Consider the following 23,837-nt stretch of genomic DNA (forward strand, 5'->3'; position numbering starts at 1 on the left):
TTATGGTAATCACCTCTGACAAGGTATACATACATCAAATCATTGTGTTCTGCGCCTAAAATTAATACAATGTCAATCATCGCAATGAAAAAGGTCAATATTGATTATTCATAGGTTTGGTTCTTGGATCCTGATTATTCACTCTCTCACTCATTCATTCAGCCAGAGAATCTGCTACGCATCCACCCATTCGAATGCTCCACAAACGTCAGGGCCTGCTGTCTGTCAAGCGCTTTGGCAAACACTGAGGGTGGAGTAGTGAATGAGCTGAGTACGCTCTCTGCCTCCACAGAGCTTGTGAGCTCATGGGTGAAACAGACCCAGAACAAGTTATTGTCAAATATAAATTAAAAACAAAAAAAATTCAGGGAGGGTTAGGAGTGCATTGTGAGAGACTGAAAGCCTGTGTGTGTGTGTGTGTAGGGGCTCAATAATTGGGTATTAAATAAATTATACTATCTACATATTAGAATCAGAAAGTCCTTGAAAATGTTTTGGAAGATCCTTTAATGACATGGAAAGATAATCATGATATAGTAAATGGAAAAAAAAAAGGTTACAAAATGGTATGTACAGTATGACTCCATTCTTATTAAAATAATATAGAATATGTATCTGCAGAGAAAAATGACCCGACAGTTTACAATGATCGGAGTGTACAGCATCATGGGGGTGTGGTTTACTTTGCGCTTTCCCTACTTCCCTTCCCCTCCCCCAGACTTCCCATAATATGCATGTCTTGTTTTTTATTAAGAAAAAGAATTTAAAAATTCATCAAGATGTTATTTTGCCTGTGAATTTGGCAAATGTTATTTCAAAGGACAATACACAGTATTGGTAAGGATTTGGGGTAAATGAACATTCACAAAATGTACCCTGCTAACGGTAATATAAATTGCTACTTAATGGCATCATTATAAATTTGGCAGCACAAATCAAAAACCTTAAAAACTGAGGAAGTATTTTCACTTCTAGGGATAAAGAAAATCATTAGGGATAGATGCAAAAAAATGCATATATAAACCCAAATGTCTATCTTTACTTGGTTAAATAAATTACATCAGTATGAGCCAATACTAAATTATCAGGATGAAAAATCACATTGCAGGATACTTATTGACATAGGTCAGTACGTCCAGGGCAGAAGAGTAAATATTAAGCCCCATATAATACTGACTTAATAGGAAAATGTGTTAGTTTCCTAGGGCTACCATAACAAATCACCACAAATAGGGTGGCTTAAAACAGAAATTTATTCTCTCACAGTTCTGAAGGCTAGGAGTCCGAAATCAGTGTGTTGGCGAGGACAGCTCCTTCCGAGGGCTCTGAGTGAGAATCCGTTCCACGCCTCTCTTCCGGCTGGAGGTGGCTGGCAACCCTCGGCGTTCCTCCGCTCGTCGCCGCATCACTCCGGTCCCGGCCTGCAGTCTGGACGCGCTCCTCCCTGTGTGTCCTCTCCTCTTCTCAAGATACCTGCCACTGGATTTAGGGCCCACCCTAATCTAGTGTGACAGAATTGTAACTAATTACATCTGTCAAGACTAGTTTCAAATAAGGTCACATTCTGAGGTTCTCCGTTGACACAAACTTTTGTAGGACACTAATCAACCCACCACACGTATATAACATACATATAAAAAAGATGGGAGAGCTCTACTGACAGTATTTTTATCTCGCGGTGGGTTCGTGAATGATTTAAATACTTCCGTGTTTTCTGCACTTAAAAATAAATAGCTTATGTACTGGAGTTACATTTACATAGGAATTAAGTTCTAGATTTCTTGTAGAAGGTGAAGATTACCTGTAGTCAAATATCACTCTTTTCCCTCCTACAGCTCACAAAATACAGAACACATAAGCTTATAGTGTATCTTCTCTCAAAAACATCCACCATGGCCAGTTCTTCCTCCAGCATCAGGGTAGATTACTGGTCTTCTGGGTGAGCACTAGATGAAGTAGTTGGCTTGTGTTTACATGCTATATTGTACGAAAAAAGAAAAAGAGTTTTTCTAAGCATAAAAGTATAGTTGAATGTGTTCAAGTTAAATGAGTGCATAATGAGACTCCACTGTTTTACTTTGGTAATTAGAGGAAAAACAAACTTTTCATGCTTACAAGAAACACTATCGACAATGGCAATGACTTGAGAAGCTTCTAAGACCACATGAAAAAATAATGACTGATTTCTACATCAACCCCTCTAAGAGGTTAGGTATCTCTCTGAGTCTTTCTGGATTATTTTTAAGCTTCAGAGAAGAAAACTTAAGGAAATAGTAATATTGTGAATATAATTATTACCAAATTCTATCTCTTAAAAATTCTTACCAAGTATACTTTCCATTTAAAGATTTAGGACTGCAGTTTCTTTCATAACTTTCAAGATAAATTAGCTATGCAAAAATTCAATTAAAATAAGAAGTATTGTCATGTACAGAGGCTGACATCATGGGTAGTCAAAGAATATGTTTAATAAAAAATAATTAAACTTCCATTTGCTCTATAGAACATCATAGAAAGTAATTTAATAAATTACAAATGACTTTTTAAGACGTTTGCTCAACTACAGAAAACAAACTCAGACTACACAAAACGCAACTGGTAAATATTGCAAATGTCCAAAGGGAAAATTGGACTAGGACTTGTATCATGAAACCTGAAACAAGGGCTATAAACACAAGGCGATAACAGCTAGAATTCTTTCAGTAACTACCAACACATACTTGGATCTCCTTTCAACGGCAACTTTAGTATTGTGTAATTCTACTGATTCTTTTTCCTTATAACCCTTAACTGTATACAACCATATTGGCATTTTTTAATCTGATATCTGGATAACTTTCCCCTAATCAATAATAAATGGAAGTATCTTGAAACCCAAGAGGATGTTTAAAGTTATTATTTGCCTTAACACTTTTAAAACTGCAATTGCCTTTTTACATAGAAAGAGAATCACTAAGATGATGTTAACCAAATTCATTTGAGTATTAATTAGGAAAATACTTTATCTCATAAATTTGATATAAATTAGATTTTAGTGACAAGATCTTGGGCTTTTTTTCCTTTTTTTTTTAAATTGGGGAAAGAAAGGAATAAAGGTCATGTGGGTAGAAGCAGAGCGAGGGAAGAGAAATAGGAATGGTGCTGAAACACTCCACCAGCAACCTCAGTTCACTGTGTCTGGAAAACTTTGGCTATCTCATAGGTGTATTCTAATTAAACAAAAGTGCAATAAATACTGCAAAGGGAAGAGACTAAATATGTAATACATCATTTTCATGATGAAGGATTACTACCCACTTCTCCTGGATGGGCATTATAGTGACTATTGCTAAGATATTGCATAAAGGACTATCAATTCAAAGTACTATTTTGGAAAAATACAAAAATCAATACCATCCCAATAGAACTTACATAATTTTGTAAATACATATAACACTGTCTCTCTAATAAGGGGCTGGTTATTTTACATACAGAAACAATTTACTGGTAAATGTCTTATAAAACCCAATATAATTGCTTAATTCATAACAAAGCAACCGAGTTCTATCATCAAAACACACTGAAGGTTATTTTTTCTGTGGAAGAGAAGTGGAGTACCCTTTTCCCCGCTAAATTTATCCTCTTGCAAATTTTATCACTGATTTATTCAAGTAGCAGAAGAATGTTAACATTTATCTCTTCTTAGGATATAAATGGTGTTTTACATCCAATTCAGTTCTAATTGTTTTTGTATGTATATGCAGGTGAACCTGGACCTCTACCTTGTCAGAATAATAGCAGCTTTAGAAGGAGAAATTGTATCACAAATCAAATACCAGAAAATTTTACATGGTAAAGGGCTCTAAGAAACTGATCAGAAGCCTTGGGCTCTATTTTGTGTTTTAGGGGTATAACTCATATAATTTTTCTGAGATTATTCAAAGTGCATTTTCAAAATGGGCGATTCAGTATATTTAATATAAACTGAACACCCAACACGGATTCTGGGCAACATTTAGTCTGATTATACCTAGAAGAAACCCAAGATAAATTTAAACTGTTTTCATTATTACTTAACCACTATCATCTGTTCATTTTGGAATATTACCATAATGTAAAACACAAATAGAAATCTACACAAATAAAGCAAACACACAATTTGTTTTACAGAAAGTATGCTTTGTTGAAAGTTCTTTTCAGTGGCATTTCATGAGTTTGCCTTTTCTGAACCCTGGAAACAGACATTACACATCTGAGACATAGTTATTTCTAATAGGAGGCCAGACTTTGAAAAGTTCAAAACTAAGTATGTCTAGAGGGTGCCAATGTCACATGACACAGGATTATTTTATGACTCGATTTTACTAATATCATAGTTAAGCTTAGCAAAAAGCAAGTCATATTTCTTGCCAGATTAACATGATATAGAGGATGTGTTTAAAAAACCCCTGAAAACAAGTATAGAATTAGAAATGAATGTAAACTTCCTAAACTAACTCAGCTGAGGTAACAGGTAGCCAGTTAAATTGGCTGATTGGGAAATTTATTTCTTCTTTCAAACACACTTGTACCTGAATTGGGAACATCAGCAGTGCATCAAAACACTAGAGCATTTTCATGTAATTAAAGCAATGAATGGTGATGTAGATTCTACAGCTTTCATGACATTCATTAGCTGCCCAAATTATTGCTGAGTTTTGATCTGTAAATTATAGGTGTCAAGGAGGCTGTAAAACTATATTCAAATTAAATCAGTAATATGCATAAAGTATTCTGTGTTCACTGCAAATATATTAAATATACAACTCTTATTGAGCATAATTTTCATAAAATTAACCCCCAACAAAATTATAATGCCTTTTGTTGTAATTTTACACCTTTATGGATTTGATAGTACATACGAGTTCAGAAACTTATGAATCTTAAGAAATATTACATGCAAAACGTCTCTGAAAGGAGTCTGTACTTCTAAACAAATAACTGAAATGTTCGGTCAGTAAGTTATGGATGCACTCCACACTGGGGTATTTACAATTAATAATTAAAGAAAAACCCAAAACCAGTTCATAATTTAAGCATAGTCTGGGGATCAGTCTTCGTTACTAGAATCTGAGTCCTCGGATGACGACGACGTACTGTCAGATCCAGAGGAAGCATCGGCTTTCTCTGAACCCTCATCTGTGCTGTTTTCATTGAGAGGGCTTGGTTCAGTTCCCCCTTTGTCTTCCTGATCGCTAACTCTGGAATCTTCTTCCTTTACTTCGACAGACTTAGATGAGCCTAAGTCACTGCTTTTGTTTTTCTGTATGTCAAAAGTATTGGGCTGGGACAGAGCTGGAATATGAAGATTAAGGCCTGGAGTGAGAAGCATCCCTGGATAAAGTATATTAGAGAGTAACAGTGGGTTAAGAGCTAACGAGTTGGCAGCTGCAGCTGTATTTAAAGCAGCAGTAGAGGATGTTGAAGGAGAACTTGACACAGAGTTTTCTCCACCATTCTCTGAATTTTGGCTCTCTGTCCTTTCTTTATTTCCATCTAGCTCCTTAGAGTCATTTCCCTTTTTTTCTTCCGTTCCAGATTCAGTAGGCTTTGTCAGGAGTCCTCCCATGCCCAACAGATTTGGTAATCCAGTCACTCCTGACAGCAGCATGGGGAACATGGTGGCCACGTTTTTAGCTTCTCCTCCAGAAGAAAGGCCAGCAGGCATTCCCATCAACCCTGCGGTTACTTGCAGTGACTGCAAGTTTTGTAGGTTTTGTTGTAAGGCCTGAAGAGTTGTGAGATCCATACCTGGAAGTAATCCATTGGCTAACAAAGGATTGCCTGCGACACTGGGGGCAGTTGTGGGCGCCGCCGCCGCCGCCGTGGCCTTCGCAATCCCGCTTTTAGGCCGTCTCCCCCGCCGGCTTACTTCCTCTCTCACAACGGGACCAGTGAGAATACGTTCATACATACTTTCTGGAAGAAACCCCTGGAAAAAACCATGAATAACAACCATATTAAAATCAGTAGCTATTAACTTGTGATACAAGCAAACTATTAAAATAGGTAATTATTAAAAACTTAGTCTGTATGATATAACATAATCAATTATGCAAGAGATACCCGAATTTCATATTATTTTAAGAAATGGCTTGAAATAGCTCTTCCACCTCTCATTTTATCGTAAGAGAGCAAAAACAAGCTTCTAGCCTTCTTCCATATTGGTAGGCATCCATTTGTAAAATATTTCTAGAAAATTTTTCATGAGGGTTACCCTCACACCCTTACATGTTTTATGTCACCAAATGTAGAAAACTAAAGAAGTGCTCCCCTTCTGATCTGGAAGAACAATAAGGAAAAGGCAGTGGAAGTAAGAAGGTAAGGTTAAAATAAGATGCTTCATATGACTCTTTTGCCTATCACTTTGGGAATAAAGGATACTGCCAAGCTGAAAAAGATACTTCACGGGGAAAATTACTTGGCTCAGATCTGCAGCAGCACCTGAAGACTGGGAAGCATCAAGTCCAGGACAATGGAGAACAATCTACACTACTTTCTTATCCTCCGCCCATGCTTTTCTCGGACTTAAAACCACTAGAAGTTTTAGGAGTTTAGAACTCCAGACCAGCCATTGTCCCACAGAAATATATGTCACAGATACAATTTTAAATTTTCTAGTGGCAACATTAAAAGGTAAAACAGAATAGGTGACATTAATTTTAGTAACAGTCTATTTAACATAAGCAAAATATCATCAGTTCAATATATTATCTGTGAAAATCACTGAGATATTTTATATTCTTTTTCCCAAACGAAGTCTCCCAAATCCAAAGCCAGTGCTGTACACTCACAACACATCTTAATTCAGACTGGCCACATTTCGAGGGCTCAGTAGCCGTGCGGACCTAGAAGCACATTTGTGACAGTTCAGCTCTAGACAGCGGCTTCAAGGACTCTCATGCACGCATTCTGAAATTCTGTTTTGAATGGGACAACGTATTTGTTGTCTTTACATAATAAGCTTTAGGGTCTGCTGCAGAAAACAAGGCAATAAAAAAATGCACAAAAAACACCTCATCCATAATTCCACCATCGAGAGATAACCACTACTAATGTCTCAGGATGTGTGCCTCCACTTTTCTTTTGCATATATATGCAAATTCTATAATTCTCCACACCTTCTTTTCTAAAAGGTGTTTTTTAGAAAAGAGCTTTTAGTTTTTTATCCTGTACTTGTCATATAGACACCTATAGAAATAGTAGCTATTCTCACTCAGCATTCGCCACACGGTCAGGCCTCGCTATTCCAAGAGCTTAACTACCACCCTATGTAACGTACTGTGACTTTTCCCGCCCTTGTCATTAGATGGTCTTCTAAGATACAGTTTTCAAAATGGTTAAATAGTATTCTAAACATATGGGTAAACCATTAGCATATTTCCAGTTTTTCATTACTATATCATGACAAATACCCTTTTATGTATTTCTTTCCCCACATCTGTGATCACTTTTTATGGTATTGTTCAAATAGTATCTTAGAAGTTAAAATAAAAACAGACCAGTATATACTGATATTGCATTCTAACAGAAAAAGCATCTGAGAAATCTGCAAAATAAAAATCATGAACTAAAAAAAGCTCTATTACATGTGCAAATACTATTTAGTTGATCATAAATTCAATCTGAGACATGATTAAGTGGCACCTAATTTTTTACATGATGTCTGAGTTGGTGTTCATGAAATACTCACAGACTGCTTGACAACATCTCCCCACTCAGGGGCGACTCCATACTCTGAGTTTTCTTTCAGGAATCTACACAAATCTTTCAAAGGAGGAGCAAATGCACCTCCAACCTGTAAACAAAAAAGACTGTCAGACACTTAAAAACACTAATAAATACGGAGACATGCCTTGGTTTTGTTCAGTTTATACAGAATTTACATCTTTAAAACACATATTCTTTGAACCTTTGACAATCTTTATTATATCAAAAAGAACTACCACAACTCTATTAAAATACTATACAGGGGTTGGCAAAAGTATATTTATAGTTGTTCGTATGGAAAATAATACAACAATTAATAAATAATAACACAAGAATGAACTCTATAATTCATGTACTCAAACTGTAAACCTACCTTTGCCCACCCTTGTAGAAACTTCTGGAAATGGATATTTTTAATGTTTTAAGTCCAGCAACTAGAACAGTAAAATGATCACCACTTACTGTGCACTAACAGTGCTGGGTAGGCAGCATACCTAGTTAAGAGTGAACTGAGGCCAATATATGCGTCTCTCCCGAGCCTCAGTTTCCTCATCTATAAAGCAGGAAGCACAACCTTTTATCTTCATCGAGTCTGATGACAAAATGATGTAATTCAAGTGCTTCAGCAGAGTCTCTAGCACATAATAAACACGTAACTATTATTTTAGTTGCCAAGTACTGTGCAAGGGACTTTAAGTGTGCAATTTATTTTAGTTCTCACTACACACTTGAGATAGAATTATTTCTGTTTTTCAAATGAAGGAATAAAGCCTCGTTGAAGTTTTATATTGCTTAAAGCTAGTAAGTGTTCGTTTCAGGGTTCACACTCAGGTCTCAAAAACCCACATTCTCACCCATAATATTGTGCAAGCTGACTCTCCCAAAATATGAAAAAAAAAAAAAAAAATCCTTTGTATGTGAAAAGTGATATAACCAACTAATCATAAGAAAATTTGAAAAAATAAAAACTATATATATATATATACTTAGTATAAAATTGAAACAAAATATTTTGCAATTTCAATGACTTAATGTTCCTTTGAGGTCTAGATATTCCTTGAGTAATTTTATCTTTCACATCTCTTTGAATGAATGCATGCCGTATCTTGATAGGATATATACAGAGTTTAATATGGTCAGTTAAAGTACCTGTCAGTATTCTTCTCTAGTGCTCCCTATAGTCATTAGTTTCTGTTCCCATCCCTTTTTAGTACCCCCTTCATTAAGCTCCAATTTAAACGCAGGCCCTCTGGGTAGCTGATGGGGAATTTAGCAGGTAGATTCTTCTCCATGAGTCGTGAAGCCTGTACACTCTAGAGACTCAGGACAATAAAGAACTCTACAAATTAAGGGAAATGAACAGGCTCCTTCTCAGGTTACCACATTAAAAATAAAATTTAGTGTTTAATATTAAACATGACAAGTAAAAACACAAAACCGTACCAATTCCTTAAAACTGGCTAAACAAATTTATTCATACCTAATAATGCTAATTTTCATTATAAATAAGATTTGTAACACAACCTATGCAAGCATGAATTAACAAAATGCTACTAAAAATGTCACTTTGCTCTTCCCCTAAGACATCTATGACTCTATGACATCACTTTAAAGTACTAACAAAGCTAAGTTGTCTCTATAAAATTGAAGAAAAATAGTATTCATTTTAATGAGTTGGTACATATAATATTAAAACTGTCACTTAAAAATAGTTTTCTTCCAATTCCAATCTTTCTTCTGAGAAATTAACGGAATTTTATGTATTTTTATACCAGCAGTGAGGTCATTTAACCCAGAGCAAAAGGTAACTAGGAAATTAACATGAACTATGTGAGGTAATTTAATTGTGAGTCAAGAACCTCCATGCAAAATTTGCTGTTCTTACTCTGAGGCCAGTTTTTCTTATTTTGTTGCTTGCTCCATCAGGATAAAATATCAGAGCTGTAAACTTAAAAATGCTACCACCGTGCCCTATCACTTGCTGTGTGAGGTAAGAGTTGCACACCAACCCAAACATGAAACAATGCGGGGAAACAAATGCCGAGCCGCACTGGGCTCAGAATAGAGTGGGGAAGCCTGTCTAACCACTCAGTCAATACAGCAAGACAAGTACTTTTTAGACTTACAGACTCATTTATAGACTTTATAAAGTCTAGAAGGGGAACTCTATAGAGTAAAGTACCATTAGTCTACAGGACCTCTGTCTAAGACATTTTATTTCCGTCTACCAGGAGATCACGTAATATGCCAGCTTTGATAGAACACGGCACCGGGCAGGCATCTGATGGAAAAGTGCAGTGACAATATGTCACAGCTAGGACGGGAGTGCTGCCCCTTTTCACCAGGGTCTCTCAACCTGCACACTGCAGACACTCTGGAATTGTGGTGAGGAGCACTGTCCTATCACTGTACAAAGTCTGTCAGCATCTTTAAGCCTCTACCAACCAGAGGACAACGGCACCCTGACCCTGCCCTTTGTCCCCATTGCCTCCGCACCCACCTCCCTGCTCCCAAGGTGTAGCTATCAAAGATGTCTCCACATGTCACCCACGGCTCTGAGGACAAAAGTGTCCCTGTTGAGAACCACTGCCTTAGACGTAGTGCTCTTGTGCCCTGCCAGTGCTTAGGCACGGCTACACCAAATAGACTGCGTGAATTAGACTACGTGCAATTTGAGTCCACGCCTTATCCTACGAATCTTCTGGGTGTAACCATTTTCAGGCCTGTTAGAAAATACTGCATAATGAACACTGTTTTAGAGATCTTCTAAATACTGACTCCATGTAAAAGAACAACAAGTACAAATACCTTTCTGGCATTTCTTCTGTTAATCAGCTGAACGCGTTCTTCCCCAGTGAGACTATTAACGTCTAGTTTATTGGGGTTCCTGCAACGATGCCTTTTTTGTTTGGGCCTCCCTTCATGGAGCTGCATTCTCTAAAACAAAGGACACAGAAACAGCCTTAAAGTCTTCACATGGGCAGACAGTACAAATGAGCTGATTAAGGTAATTTAGTCCAGGAATAATGAAGGTATATCAATATATTATAATGTTATCTTACACATGGTATCTTCAATGTCATATGAAAGAACCCACCCATTAGTTAACCTTTAAATAGCTTTATATTTAATATAACAAAAATATTAAGTAATTTAAAAATTGTTGCATGAATCATGCGTAACAATTATTCCGGATAAAAGTAGGCTCCTGCCATGCAGACACTGCTAGGTGCTTCTTTAAACGACTTCAAAGACGACTCCGCCCCTACAGTGTTGCTTGCCCCTACAGTGCTGCTCGAAGAGTCACCAGTGACGCTGGGGCAGCTTCCTCTGAACCGAAGAGTTCTTTACTTCTTCTGATAAATTGCACCTGTAACATCAGGTTTTCCATGAGCTCTGACAATTTGTATGTGTGGCTTTCATTTTTTAATTCATCTCACGGACAGACTTTCTTATCTCTTCTCACAATCTTCACAATACTCAAAGACTTTATTCTTCAAAAAAATTTTTCTTATTTATTTATTTTTAGAGAGGGGGGGAGGGAGAAAGGAAGAGAGGGAGAGAAACATCAATGTGGGTTGCCTCTCACACGTGCCCTACTGGGGCCCAGAACCGAGGTGTGTTCCCTCACCAGGAACCAAACCAGCAAAGCAACCCTTCCATTCCCAGGCCAGAGCTCAATCCACTGAGCAACACCATCCAGGGCTTATTCCTATTTTACAAATGAGACTCCAGGCTCAGAGACTTTTTATCTCCCTCAAGGTCATGCAGCCAACAAGTGCTTATTTCTGACAATAAAAATTCTTTCCATCAAATTATGCTGGTTACCTCTGCAATTGTCAGCAAAGCAAGGCCTGACATTTGTAGCTATTTCCAACCAGTCGGAACATTCCAAGAGACCAATGCTCAAACTTGTGTGTGGCATACCAGTCCCATCACAGCCAGGACCTAAGTCAACCTTTTCTATCCAGTTACTATTACCCGACAACTTTGTGCACATAATTTGGAATTTCAGACGAGTCACTGTTTTACCTTGTACTCCTGTCCTCGCCTAAGTCTCCTCATGACTATTTTACTGTGCCTAGAATATCCCTGTCTTGTGGTAACCTGGTCAAATGCCCACTAGTTCTTTTATCATTAATCAGTCATGTGTCAGCTGTTTTTCTCTCCTCTTATCCCAAATACTTTACTCTGCCTACACAGAGTAATTATTCTTTTAGCTGCTTCCATGGCATTTTATATATACTTCTGTTACAGTATATATACCATGCTATAATTATTTAGTTATAAATATGTCATATTTATATACATGAGATCCAAGAAATTGTTAATGTAAAGTATCCTTGGGAAATCAAACTAATTATAGTTTCATATTCTTTACTATAATAAATACTACCTTTAAAAATGTTATTAAAATAAGCCCTGGCTGGTGTGGCTCAGTGGAGTGAGTGTGGGCCTGAGAATCAAAGGGTTGCTGGTTCAATTCCTAGTCTAGGGCACAGGCCTGGGTTGCAGACCAGGTCCCCAGTGTGGGGTGCACAAGAGGCAACCACACATTGATGTTTCTCTCCCTCTTTCTCCCTTCCTTCCCCTCTCTGAAATAAATAAAATCCTTAAAAAGTGTTATGAAAATCTTAGTAACAAAGTTATATAAAACATTATGAAATAGTTTATTTGCAGAGAAAAATAATAAACAGACATAAATTAAAAAATAAGGACCCCTTTGCAGTGATAAAAGGAAGGTGAGAACCCTTCAGGGACAGTGTAAGTGCCACGAGGGCGAGAACTTCACATTGTTCACTGTTTTATCCTCAGTCCCTTGAAATAGCAACAAACGCACAGCAGTTACGCAGTAAAAATTTACTGATTAAATGAATATTAATTTATAACCTGTTAAGAAGTTACTGTGTTAAAACTAACAATCCTCATTATTTTTAGAATTGTAAAGTTCATTCCATGATTGTCCATCAGATTACTGAAAACCCTCCCCTCAGAATTTTAAGAGCTTTATTTTTTTTTTAAACGAAAGGAATAAAATAATGTTTGTGTCACCCTTTGAGGAAACTTAGGGTATGAGAATTCAGAAACTAAGATCGAGGGTCTCTGTTTTAGACTAGTAGGTTATTTCTTGTAAAATACTAAACCAAATATATATTAGACACAAGTATATTAAAATATATAAGGTCTGGCACAAATAACACCCCTCTTTTTAATTACAAAATCATAAGCATGCAATTCTGTAACATAACAATATCACACTCAAGCACTCCATATAAAATTTTGGGTGAAATGTTCAAAATAGAACTATAAACGATCACTTCTGTATTGTTACCCTCCCGACCACACTGAAGCAGGCCTCACTTCTGCTGGGCCCTGTGCATTATAGACACAGCCCCCTTCTAAGCACTGGAGCGTGTGCATTTCCCTTTCATTCTAAATAAAGGTAATTTGCTCACGAGGACCCTGGCTTCCACTGGCCCTTTGGGGGTTTGCCCCCAGGCAGTGTGATCTCCCAGGTACACAAGACTTATTTTTCTGATGAAAGAAAATACAAAGTGCCCTGCCATTATTTATACATTGGAGAAGGAGAAGCAGCAGCAGCAGCAGCAGCTCACACGGTAGTAGGCAGCTTCACTGAGTTATCCCTTTAATATTCATAATGGAGGCAGATGGCACAGGCCTGTCAATGTCATGACATAGAGATTTACTCTCTTAATACCTTATACAGAGAAACGTCAAGGGAAATGGACACAAAATTTGATACAACAGCACCTGATAGTAAAGTATTACAAAATGGAATAATAAATTTCTATGAGTGAGAAAAGCCAAATGCTCATAAGATAGTGAATAGTATTTCAGAATGTAAGGAAAATGCAAATGAATTATGATTCTCAGCTTTGATTAATGTAACTAACTGTACATCTGGAAAGACACAGAGGCTGTATTCTTATAACCTTACAAAGAGCTTAAGGGTAGTAGTTTAAATACTGAAATTAAGACATTAGCCACTTGAAATTTCTTTGTCTATGAGATAGTTGTAACAGTGCCAGTCTGATAAAGTTGTCCTGAGTGTTAAATGAGATAATGTGTGTGAAGTATAATGCCAGGTGCACAGCTAAATCTCAGTAAGTGCTTACCATAACCATTATTATTATTTTAAAATAATCTCCTTGAAAAAGAAGGATTGGAAGTTTTATACCTATACAATCTGCACTAGATCAAACACAGTACTCTGTATTATCAAAGGTGATTTTTCTTGTTAAACACTTGAATATGGAATGGAAAAACAGAAAATGACACTGTATTATATCATGGGAAAGACTGTAACAAATTTTTGGCTAATTTTTCTAAGTCTTTGGCAGAATACATATTTAATATAAGTGGATGAGAATTTAAGCTTTATCATTATATGTCTGATAAACCACAGAAATAACATATACCAAGATTTGTAAAGGAACACCTACAGGAATAAAAGCTCCTAAATCCTCCACATAACCTGGGTGCTCCTTAAGCCATTTTTCCAAATCCTTTCTCTTCGGTGCATCATCGCCTGCGAGTCTTGTTCCATCTTTCAGGTGAATGACTGGGACGGGACTCTCCGTATCAGGAACTCCTTGAGGCTGAGAATATGACAGTGGTGGGTGTATCCCTGCAGTGATCTGTGAGGTGGTTAAGCCCAAAGTAACCTGGAGAAAAACACCAAATGAAAATTTTATATGCAGGCTTTATTATTCTAATTTTGTTCCAATAAAGGAATTCTTTCTGAAGAGGAAAAAAAATTCAAATATCTGCAAAATCTTTCAATTGTAAAATTTTCATGGATCCTGGCCAGTGGTAGTGATGTAGTGGACTTCGAATTTCCTTATTACAACTCCACAAAACAGTAACATATATTTTTACATGTTGAATATTGCATTTAACGATCAGTAGTTTTTAAATATTGTTTTACTTACGTGATTAGGTGGTTTATTTTTGTTAAAAAAGAGGATGTCGACACCTTCTACATTCTTCCTCCTCCCTCGCCTTTTTTTCACTACAGGCTGGTTGTCTAATATAACTCCATTGGCACCGAGGGTAGACTGAATGGAAGTACCTAATCAAATTAAAAATGCAAAACAGTCATAAATAGCTAGTTCTTAACCAGTAAAAGCAATCATTTTTCTAAATATATGGAAGTATCAGTTCTGTTCTACATGTCTTAAATCAAGCAAATTCTAAGACAGAAAACTCCACTGATTTGTCATTTAAAAACTTGGAGAATTGTAATTTAGGCCTCATTCAACTTTTATTTTCTCAATTCCCCCACCCCCATATTCACTTATCTTCACTTCCCTTATTAGAGAGAGAAGCATGCCTTTCTCATGTACAAGATAAACCTTTCCCTTTCCTTTGAACCCATTTATTCCTACCTTTTCTAAAAGTTTGCTTTATAATTTATTTTTGCTTTCTTGTGCCAAAATGTCTTGTTCTATCTTAGATTCATCTCAACTTAACAACATGGCCTAACTCAAATGAACATAAAATAAACTTCTTCTGGACTTTCTACAACTTTTAAAATGTTTGAAAGGTTTGTCTCCATTGTGTTCCTCTTTATCACAATGAACTCATTCCTCAGTTTCCCATAGTCCATTCTGCCCCAGACTATTTGACGTATTTCCTTGAAGATCACCTCTAACTGTTTAGTTACCAGATTAAACTGACGTTTCTCATTGCTCATGGCAGTAGGCACTCAGTAATATTAAAAAAAAAAAAATTAAAAAATGTTTGAAAGGCGTATAAATGAGCCCTGGCCAGGTAGCTCAGTTCATTAGAGTGTCATCCCAATACACCAAGGTTGTGGGTTCGATTCCCTAGTCAGGGCACATATAAGAATCCACCAATGACATAAATAAGTGGAATAACAAATCTATGTTTCCCTCTCAATTTCTTTCTCAATTTCTCTCTCCCCCTCTCTGTCTAAAACCAATTTAAAAAATGATGTATGAATGAAAGTTTCATGCATTCAGTCATGACAATAAATATTTATCAAATAGCTATGTACAGGTTATTATAACTGTTCGCATATGAGTAAGACATAGTTCCTTTCCTTTACGAGTACTATACATTCTAGGATTCTCTTACTGAAAGAATATATCACTAAGAATGAGCTCTACTTAAAATGATTCACAGCTGTAGTATAAAACACATTTTCAATCATGCAAGGACAATCTTCAAGCAAGTCCTGTGTACCCCTGAGAAAAGCGCTGCACTGCGGCTGGCTGTGGAACCTTACAGAAAACACGCAGCTTCCCACATCTCAGTTCCAAAAAGGAACCTTAATCCATATGGCGAGGAACAACTAATTATAATGATTAAACTCACTTTTTGCATATAAAAGCTTTCATTATGCCCACATAGTAAATTTCATTATAATCAATGAATTATTACATGATTTTAAAATTCTTTCAAATTACTTCTGTACTGCATTTTTAGCTGTAATAATACTTTCTTAAAGTTATCACTTTTAAAAATACTATTCTGTTTTATAAGAACTTCTCATGACTTCCTATTCTAACATGAATGAAATGTCTTACATCAATTCCCATTCCTTCATGACCACTAACCCCCGCCCCCAAGCTCAGGTTTTGATACCGCCCATAATCTAGACCCACTTTTCCTCAGCAGGCTCTGAACTCACACCAGTTCTCTCTAGTAACAACCCTGTTTCTGCAAGCAGTCCATGGGAACGAAAGGCTACCTTTCAGGGATCAGTCATAAACTGTATCTCGTGGCTACCTGGGTTACACAGTCCCTACAGTCTTTCTTAAACTGCTCATTTTAACTTCCTCTATCAGCGTGAATTTGTGATTCAGATGTCTTTCTTTAAATTTAAATGCTATTTGAACTTTTATCCGAATAAAGCTAATCGGTAAAGTGTTATTTTCACCCAAATATATAAAATCCCAAAGCTAAATGGGCCTCTGTGCTTTGATGTCATATTTGAAGTCCCAGTATTTACATTAAAAATTATATTAACTATAGATTTAAGAGAGGTTATTCCAACAGTAAAGGTCAAATGAGTTTTGATTACAAGAGTAAATAAAAGAGGTTTGGAAATGACAGGAATATACTTCATGCGAAGGCAACTATTAGCAGCACACTCACCTGATACTGGCATGGATTTTGGGAAATTGGCGAGGCTGGTCTCGGACGCGCTCTGGAGCTCCCGGAGCCGCGCGAGGTACTGCTGCTGGCCCAGAGCACAGTCTTCGCTGTCCAACGGTCTTTTCTGAGCGAGCCCTTGCTTCTGAAATGTCAACTTCAAACCACCTTCCTGTGAAACAAACACCATTATTAAAAAAGGAACAATGTTAAAAACCTCATTGCAGGATATGAAGAGAAATGTTTTATTTAGAAAAAGTGAAGTAAGTAAAAACCCTGAATCATTTAAGTTCTCATTTGCTCATGAATCAATTGAAGAAAACATTAAATCAATGTCTATGATGTATATTAAAATTTCCATCTTAAATTTTGAAATATCCACGTAGAATACACGCTTTCATAAGCAAAACGAAGTTTTTCACATGACCAATATACTGTAACACTTTTACCTTTGGAAATCCATCCCTATGTACATTATTCAAATGACATTTCAGAGAATATCACCCTTGTTTAAGATAGTGAGTAATCAGTTTTGCTTAAAAAATCATAGAGAAAAAATGAAAGGTTACTGAGAACAGGGCATGCTAAGTGTTTAAAACAGAAAGTGCACTGACATACCATTGAAAGATTATACAGAAGAACCCAAACAGTTAGAAACTGTCACACTGTTTAAGAAAGCATCTTGATCAGGAGAAGGACTTTTTCAGAAGTACAGGTATATAGTATAGAGAAACACACTTCATGATCCCTCTAGTAGAATATTCAAGTTTAATAACCTGGATATCAAAAGGAAAATATTCCAAATACCAGAAAACAAGTACATGAAGGAAGTAAGAGTAAGAGCAGGCAGCCATTTGCAGAAAAAGCATGCTGCACACCACAATCGCAATCAGGCCCTAGGGCAATAAAAATAAACATACGTCTTTGATTTTCACTGTAAACTCCTTTTCTCGTACATGCTTCTTCACCTTTGACATCTGTGCTGACTGATCATGTTCTTCTTTCACACCAGCACCTGGAGGAGTGGGCACACTGGGCTCATTATGCTCTGTGGCTGCGCCAGGGCTGTCCAGCAGCTTTGTGGTATAGAAAGAAGCCACTGAGTTGGCATCATAACTTCTTCTAGCTGAAGGCCACTTCCCTTTCAGAACCGTTTGACAAATACTGTCCAACCGGTTGATCATCACACGATCCTGGAAAGCACACCACATCAAAGTATAATTTTAATAATTAGGCCAGCCTTTGGAGAGCAAAAAAGGCTCCAAGCCTTGATGGGTCTAACCCTAACAGTATGTGTGTATTTGGTATGTACAGGTATTCATTCTCACACACATATTACAATTCTATAAGGAGTTATCAAGTATAAGTTCCCATTGGTGGAAGTTAAAAAAATATTATAAAGATACTTTTCTATACTTTTGTATTTATAATGACAAAATACAGGTTCCTTGTGAAAAATTCAAACAACACACAAGTACATAAAAGAGAGTTCTCTATTCCACCGTTTCCCAACCTTACCCCCAAAGGTAAATACTAGCCTAGTCACACAGTAGAAGAACTGTATTACTCCAATCTGAACTCCCACCACTAAATATAAATGCACTTAAATGACCTCCCCCCACCCACCACAGGTCACAGCTTGCTATGATTAATTTCCCCAGGGAGACTCCGTTGAAAGCACTTATTTCATAAAGAAGCACTGAATATTAATCTGTTTGTGAACATAAACACTCATTACCCTTCATTCTAAACATTATAAGGTTTTCTTGAGAAATATATACATTTAAGTAGATCTAATTTATTCGATAGTAATAATTAGTATTTTTAACGCCAACATCAAAATGTTATCCTACATTTTACAGTGACCTGTTTTTCTACATAGTAAAGCAATGTAGAAAAATACTCAAAACCGACCTATTTCAACAAGAAACTATTCACTTACCTTTGGCCAATACGAAGCTGCCAGCATATACCCTCCCTGCAAGAGGTAAGCTGACTCTGGGGTCCCGTTGTTCATCTGGAAGCTGTCCTGGGTCTCGTCCTGGGTCGTGCTCAGGGACGCAACACTTTCTTCATCGTAGGCTTTCATGTGCGGGGTAACTTCTGCTGGAAACAACCATAACTGCTAAAACAGGCTGCACGAAATGGTTTCACATATACCTCAAATCTCGCAATTATGCCGATATATTTGAAAATGAAAACGGTAAAAAAAAAAGAAGAAAAATTCACCTAGAATACAATACTTACTATTTTAAAAATCAGCATTAAAGAAAAATAAATGGCATCAAGGAGTCTGAGGACAAACGGTTAACAGAACATCCTTTTAGGCATAAAAATTTGATTCTAGGTTCGTTTCCCTGAAACAGATAACCCTCCGATTGACAGAATGCCTCTGGACTGAGACAATCATAAATGCCTAATGAGAGACTGTAACTCTCTAGGTAGAAGACTTTTATTAATTGGGCATTTTCCATGTGGCAACCCTGAAATTTATGCCTATTAGTGTTACAGGAGATCCTGGCACCTGGGAGGCATGGTGGCTCCTTAAGTCAGAGTGCAGAGCGAGCCCACTGGGTGGTAACTCGCCTGCTGCGGAACTGGACTGCTACAAGGACGCCCGCAGCAGAGGACCGCCCTCACTCTTCTGCTGACAAGCTGCACACTCTATCCTGTACTTCCCAAGTAGCAGCTGCCACGCAGGGCCTATGACATCCTTATTGGTCTGACTGCTTAATCACAGAATCCTGGTGGCTGTTATAGAATATTGTCTTCATTTGTTCACTAACCAACTTGTTCCAGTAAAACTACAATACTAAACTTAAGGCAATCACAAAAAAATAAAAATTTTGTGTAAAATCTCTTAATTCTTCCGACGAATTCATTTGGCAATGCCTTGAATATTACCATAGTTTGCCATGTATAATTAGTACTTTTTGCCCAAATTTTTGAGGGAAAAACAAGGATGCACATTATGCAAGGTCATAATGGTTACATACCATGGGCATAATAATCCTGTGTATGTTGAGCACAAAACGTAGGTGTACGTTATACATGGGAGCACATTATACATGGCAAAATACAGTAAATAGGAAGCCTATACCAATAATTTGAGTTTCCTTTCAAATAGTGCTTCTCTAAGAAAATCTGTAGACACAAAATTTCAGCTAACAATTTTAAACAAGCTTAAGTGATTGGAACCAACTCTTTTCTTTTTCACTTGTGATCTTGTCTTAAAACAGCAACAAAGCTTTATGCAGATACCTTGCTTTTGAACTTCCTCTTCTTCACTGTCACTTTCTTCTGATGAAGATGAAGAGGATGAGGATGAGGAGGAAGAGGAAGAGGAGGATGAAGATGATGCTGAAGAACAAGAGGAGGATGAAGAAGAACTGGAGCCCGATCGAGAGTGGGAACAAGAAGAGGAGGAAGACGAGGAGGAAGACGATCTGGAAGAACAGGAGGACCTCTCCGAGTCAGAGTCAGAATCGGAACTAGATTCTGATCCTCTTTTGTGGACGCGCTGTTTGTTAGAAGCTGGGTTTGGAGTTAGGGGTTCTGTTCTGGCTGCAACCATGCGTCTGTCTGCTTCCCCTTTTCCGCCAGATTTCTGGTCTCCAGCAGCCTGTGGTAAAACACCATTCTTTGGACTTACTGGCTCAGACTTTATTAGTGTCCTGGTTTCATCAGAAGACATGGATTCTTCTTCAGAAGACTGAGGCTCCTCTTTAAGGTTTTCACTTTTAACTTTCATATCCTCTAGAATACCTTTAGCGTCTAGGAGCTTAGGTAAAGAGGTAAGTGGAGAAGCTGAAAGTGCAACTTGGTATTGCTGTAAAAGTGGGGTGGAGGTCCTTGAATGAGCCATCTTACTTTGACTGTAGTTCCTCTGTGCAGCCATAAATGAGAGTTCAGGATCACGAAGGATGTGATAGTCTGTTCGGCTCACCCCGTGTTTAGCGGCTCCAATGAGCAAGTCCCTGTCATGAGGGCCGCACTCCCACCAGACCGGTAGGTCTGGATTTGGATGGCAAAGTTTCAAACGTTCAAACAGTTGTGGATGGCGGAGGGCCTGTTCCCTTACTTTCCTTAGAAGTTCAATGCGATACAAAGTCCTAGAAGCACGTTCTTCTGTGATTGGCTGAATAAAAATATTTGGATCCACCAATTCTACATTGAAATAGAGCAAAAGCATTAACCTAAAAAGTACTTCGTTAGAAATTCAAAACAAATAATGCAACTTCTAAAATGTACCTCTATTGAATATCACTGTATGGTTCCCATAATTTCTTTTAAGTATTTTTATATAAGGAGAAATGTGTTTTAAAATGAGAAACTAAAAGTCATATAACATATATAACTTAGATCTACACAAAGTAAGTAAAACATTACCAATTTTTGGAAGCATTCAATGTTAATATAAATAGGAAATTTATTTTTATGAAATTCCCTATGAACCACGTCTTACTATTCTGTGTCTTAACACTAAAAATTTACTTAAGCTCACTTATAAATATCAATTAAAACTGTTGAACAATGCCCCGTAAACAAATGGAAGTATACATTTGTTTAACCGTATCAAGGTAACTCAGGGCATTGCCATGAACTCATAGGAACACCAAAATCTTTCTTAAAATTGGAGGGAATCAAGGGACATTTCTCAAACACCCTATGAACTAGCTTTAGGTGGTTAAGTTTGAACATGATACATTTATTTTTTTGATGAGGTCATATCTCTATAAGCAGAGATACTGGCAAAGCAAGAGAGATATGGAAATTCCATGAATGGTTTCTGGAATTCTTTTGAAAATCTCAAAGTAACTCAAAATAACAAGTTAAAAAGAAATCATGGGCTATGCAAAAATCAATATGGAACAGCAATAAGAGTGGGAGTCCATTCTACTTCCAAGATTTGAGAAGCTGTACAGTGCCAAACAGAGGCACACATCTAATTAGTAAGTTAACTATGGTTATTTGAAAAATACAAGTATTGTTATTCATTCAATTTATGCTACATTTTCAAACTACTACTAGATGGTTAGGACTTAGAATTTTTTTTTGCAACTTTGTAGTGTATTTTTATTGGGGTCACATTAAATTTAAAACACAGAAACTCACTAAGTTGTTTGGACCTAATTATTCATTAAACAGAACTCTAAGGCCTGAGGTCTGTGAAAAATTCCCGAGACATTAAGGGCACTGTGAACTGAGGAAGTTTGGGAAACTGATCTTAATTGAACCCTCACTCACATTTCTAACAAGAAAAAGCTACTTTTTCAGTCATCTTTTAGTAATTAACTTTTCTTTTAAAACTAGAATCAAAATTGATGGATTTATTCACATAGTTTTACAACATTGATGGGAACAAAGAACTAACAAAAAAAAAGGGGCAAGGGGCCTCTGGGCAACTCTAAATAGTAGGAGACACAGCACTGTGCCTTACCTGTCTTTTAAAACTCATCTATGGTTACAACAGACCTTAAAGTAGACTAAAATCTACTCTGAATTATCTGGTATTTGGGAAATCAAGTGACTGGCTACTCTGTTCAGTGGACTGACAACAAATCTGCAAGGAAATAAAACAAAGAAAGAAACTCACATGGAATTTAAGTCCTTCTATATCAGACACTTACACTTTCACTAGGAAATAGGAGCAGGAAGCCACTGGGTTTAGCAGTCAGAAATCACACTCCACAAAGAGTGAAGACAGCTGCTCCTGACACTGCAGTCCTGAGAGGAGGACCTGCCCACAGCTTCAAACACCGTGGGATTCACCTCAGAACAGCTCCTTACAGGGCTGTGAGCACCCGTGATTAGTGGTTTTTCTTTCTTTTTTTTTTTTTGATGGCCCTGAGTGACCTTATCTTATTAAAAGTCTTTAAAATGTCTTTTTGAGTGAAGGCCTCACTGTTTGCAAAATTATTCATATAAATAAGCCCTACAGCATAGTTCCTAAAAGAGGGACTAAAAATGTAAGTTATAGCTGTTCACCAAAAGCCATCCTTCATCTTCCACCTCCCCCAACCATAAATCTAATAAAACACAGTCATTTTCTCAAAAACTCAATGTGTACCCTCATTCTCTTTAGATCTCAACAGGTTTAAGGAATAGGAGATTTTTAAATATGGTTTATTCACAATTCTGAAAAACTGCTGACATTGAATTAGACAGTATTGAAAATTTCTGATTTTATTAATCAATGTCACACCAACAAATTCTATTAAATATAGTAAGAAAAATAAATCTTCAAAATTTTAATGTTTTTTAATGACTTTGACCAAAACGAGGAAAAGAAGAAATTTTATACCTACCTTCTTTGGAAGGAAGACGGCAAACCCTACGACACATAGACATGAAGGCGTACAAATATTTCTCCAGGCTATCATCAGTTTTCTTATGCAGCCTAGCCATGGCTCTAAATTTTGTCCAATCAAATTGGCCTCTGTCAGGATCAAACACCACGCCAAATGTAGATACTACTCTGTAAAAGTCAGCTTCTTCTCTTCTTGTCCATCTATTTTGAATCAGATTTTTTTAAAAAGCTACATTGGTTACTGAAATAAACATTTATTAATGCTGAATAGAATGACTATAGTAAACATTTAAAACACTGAAAGTAACTAACACTTTAATGGATTAAATCCAGGGTTATTATTGCCTTGTAAATATATTTAAAATACTAGCTGACTCATCCATCTAACCATGTTTCTTTTCCTTCAGACAATAATAGTTTTTTGCACATTGACTATGTGAGAAAATATGCCTAAACTGCAAGATTATATAAGACACGATGATACTACCTTCAGGAAAAAGATAAAGCATTTCAACTATACTTATAATACAACATAATATTTTAGAGTTTCAGGAGTGATGGAAACCAAGAACTTGAAGAAAGCACAGAAGGAGACTTAGTTCAGACTTGAGTGATCAGGAATGGCATCGCAGAGTGGCAGGTAAGAGGGCTAAGATTA

General features: G+C 36.9%; 1 protein-coding gene across 13 annotated transcripts in view; it reads right to left on the reverse strand.

Annotated features, from left to right (window-relative positions):
* Positions 1-490: 490 nt before the first annotated feature.
* Positions 491-23,837, reverse strand: part of CHD9 (chromodomain helicase DNA binding protein 9) — a 167,062-nt gene continuing 143,715 nt past the window's right edge. For 8 of the 13 annotated variants that reach the window (XM_045818951.1, XM_045818948.1, XM_045818952.1 and 5 more), the window contains 10 exons: positions 23,178-23,380; positions 20,131-21,036; positions 18,812-18,975; positions 17,790-18,062; positions 16,873-17,041; positions 14,682-14,821; positions 14,193-14,414; positions 10,537-10,665; positions 7,712-7,816; positions 2,454-5,950 (listed from right to left, as the gene is read on the reverse strand). In XM_045818951.1, the coding sequence (XP_045674907.1) occupies positions 5,069-5,950; positions 7,712-7,816; positions 10,537-10,665; positions 14,193-14,414; positions 14,682-14,821; positions 16,873-17,041; positions 17,790-18,062; positions 18,812-18,975; positions 20,131-21,036; positions 23,178-23,380 (3,193 nt within the window). In that variant the 3' untranslated portion in view covers positions 2,454-5,068. Of the gene's footprint in view, positions 1,978-2,453; positions 5,951-7,711; positions 7,817-10,536; positions 10,666-14,192; positions 14,415-14,681; positions 14,822-16,872; positions 17,042-17,789; positions 18,063-18,811; positions 18,976-20,130; positions 21,037-23,177; positions 23,381-23,837 lie in introns of those variants that run through there. The other 5 variants (XM_045818954.1, XM_045818958.1, XM_045818956.1 and 2 more) reach the window with 4 other exon arrangements.

This window comes from Phyllostomus hastatus, unplaced genomic scaffold (assembly GCF_019186645.2).
Source record: "Phyllostomus hastatus isolate PE091 unplaced genomic scaffold, TTU_PhHast_1.1 phas_scaffold_345, whole genome shotgun sequence".
In the NCBI taxonomy this organism is placed as follows: domain Eukaryota; kingdom Metazoa; phylum Chordata; class Mammalia; order Chiroptera; family Phyllostomidae; genus Phyllostomus; species Phyllostomus hastatus.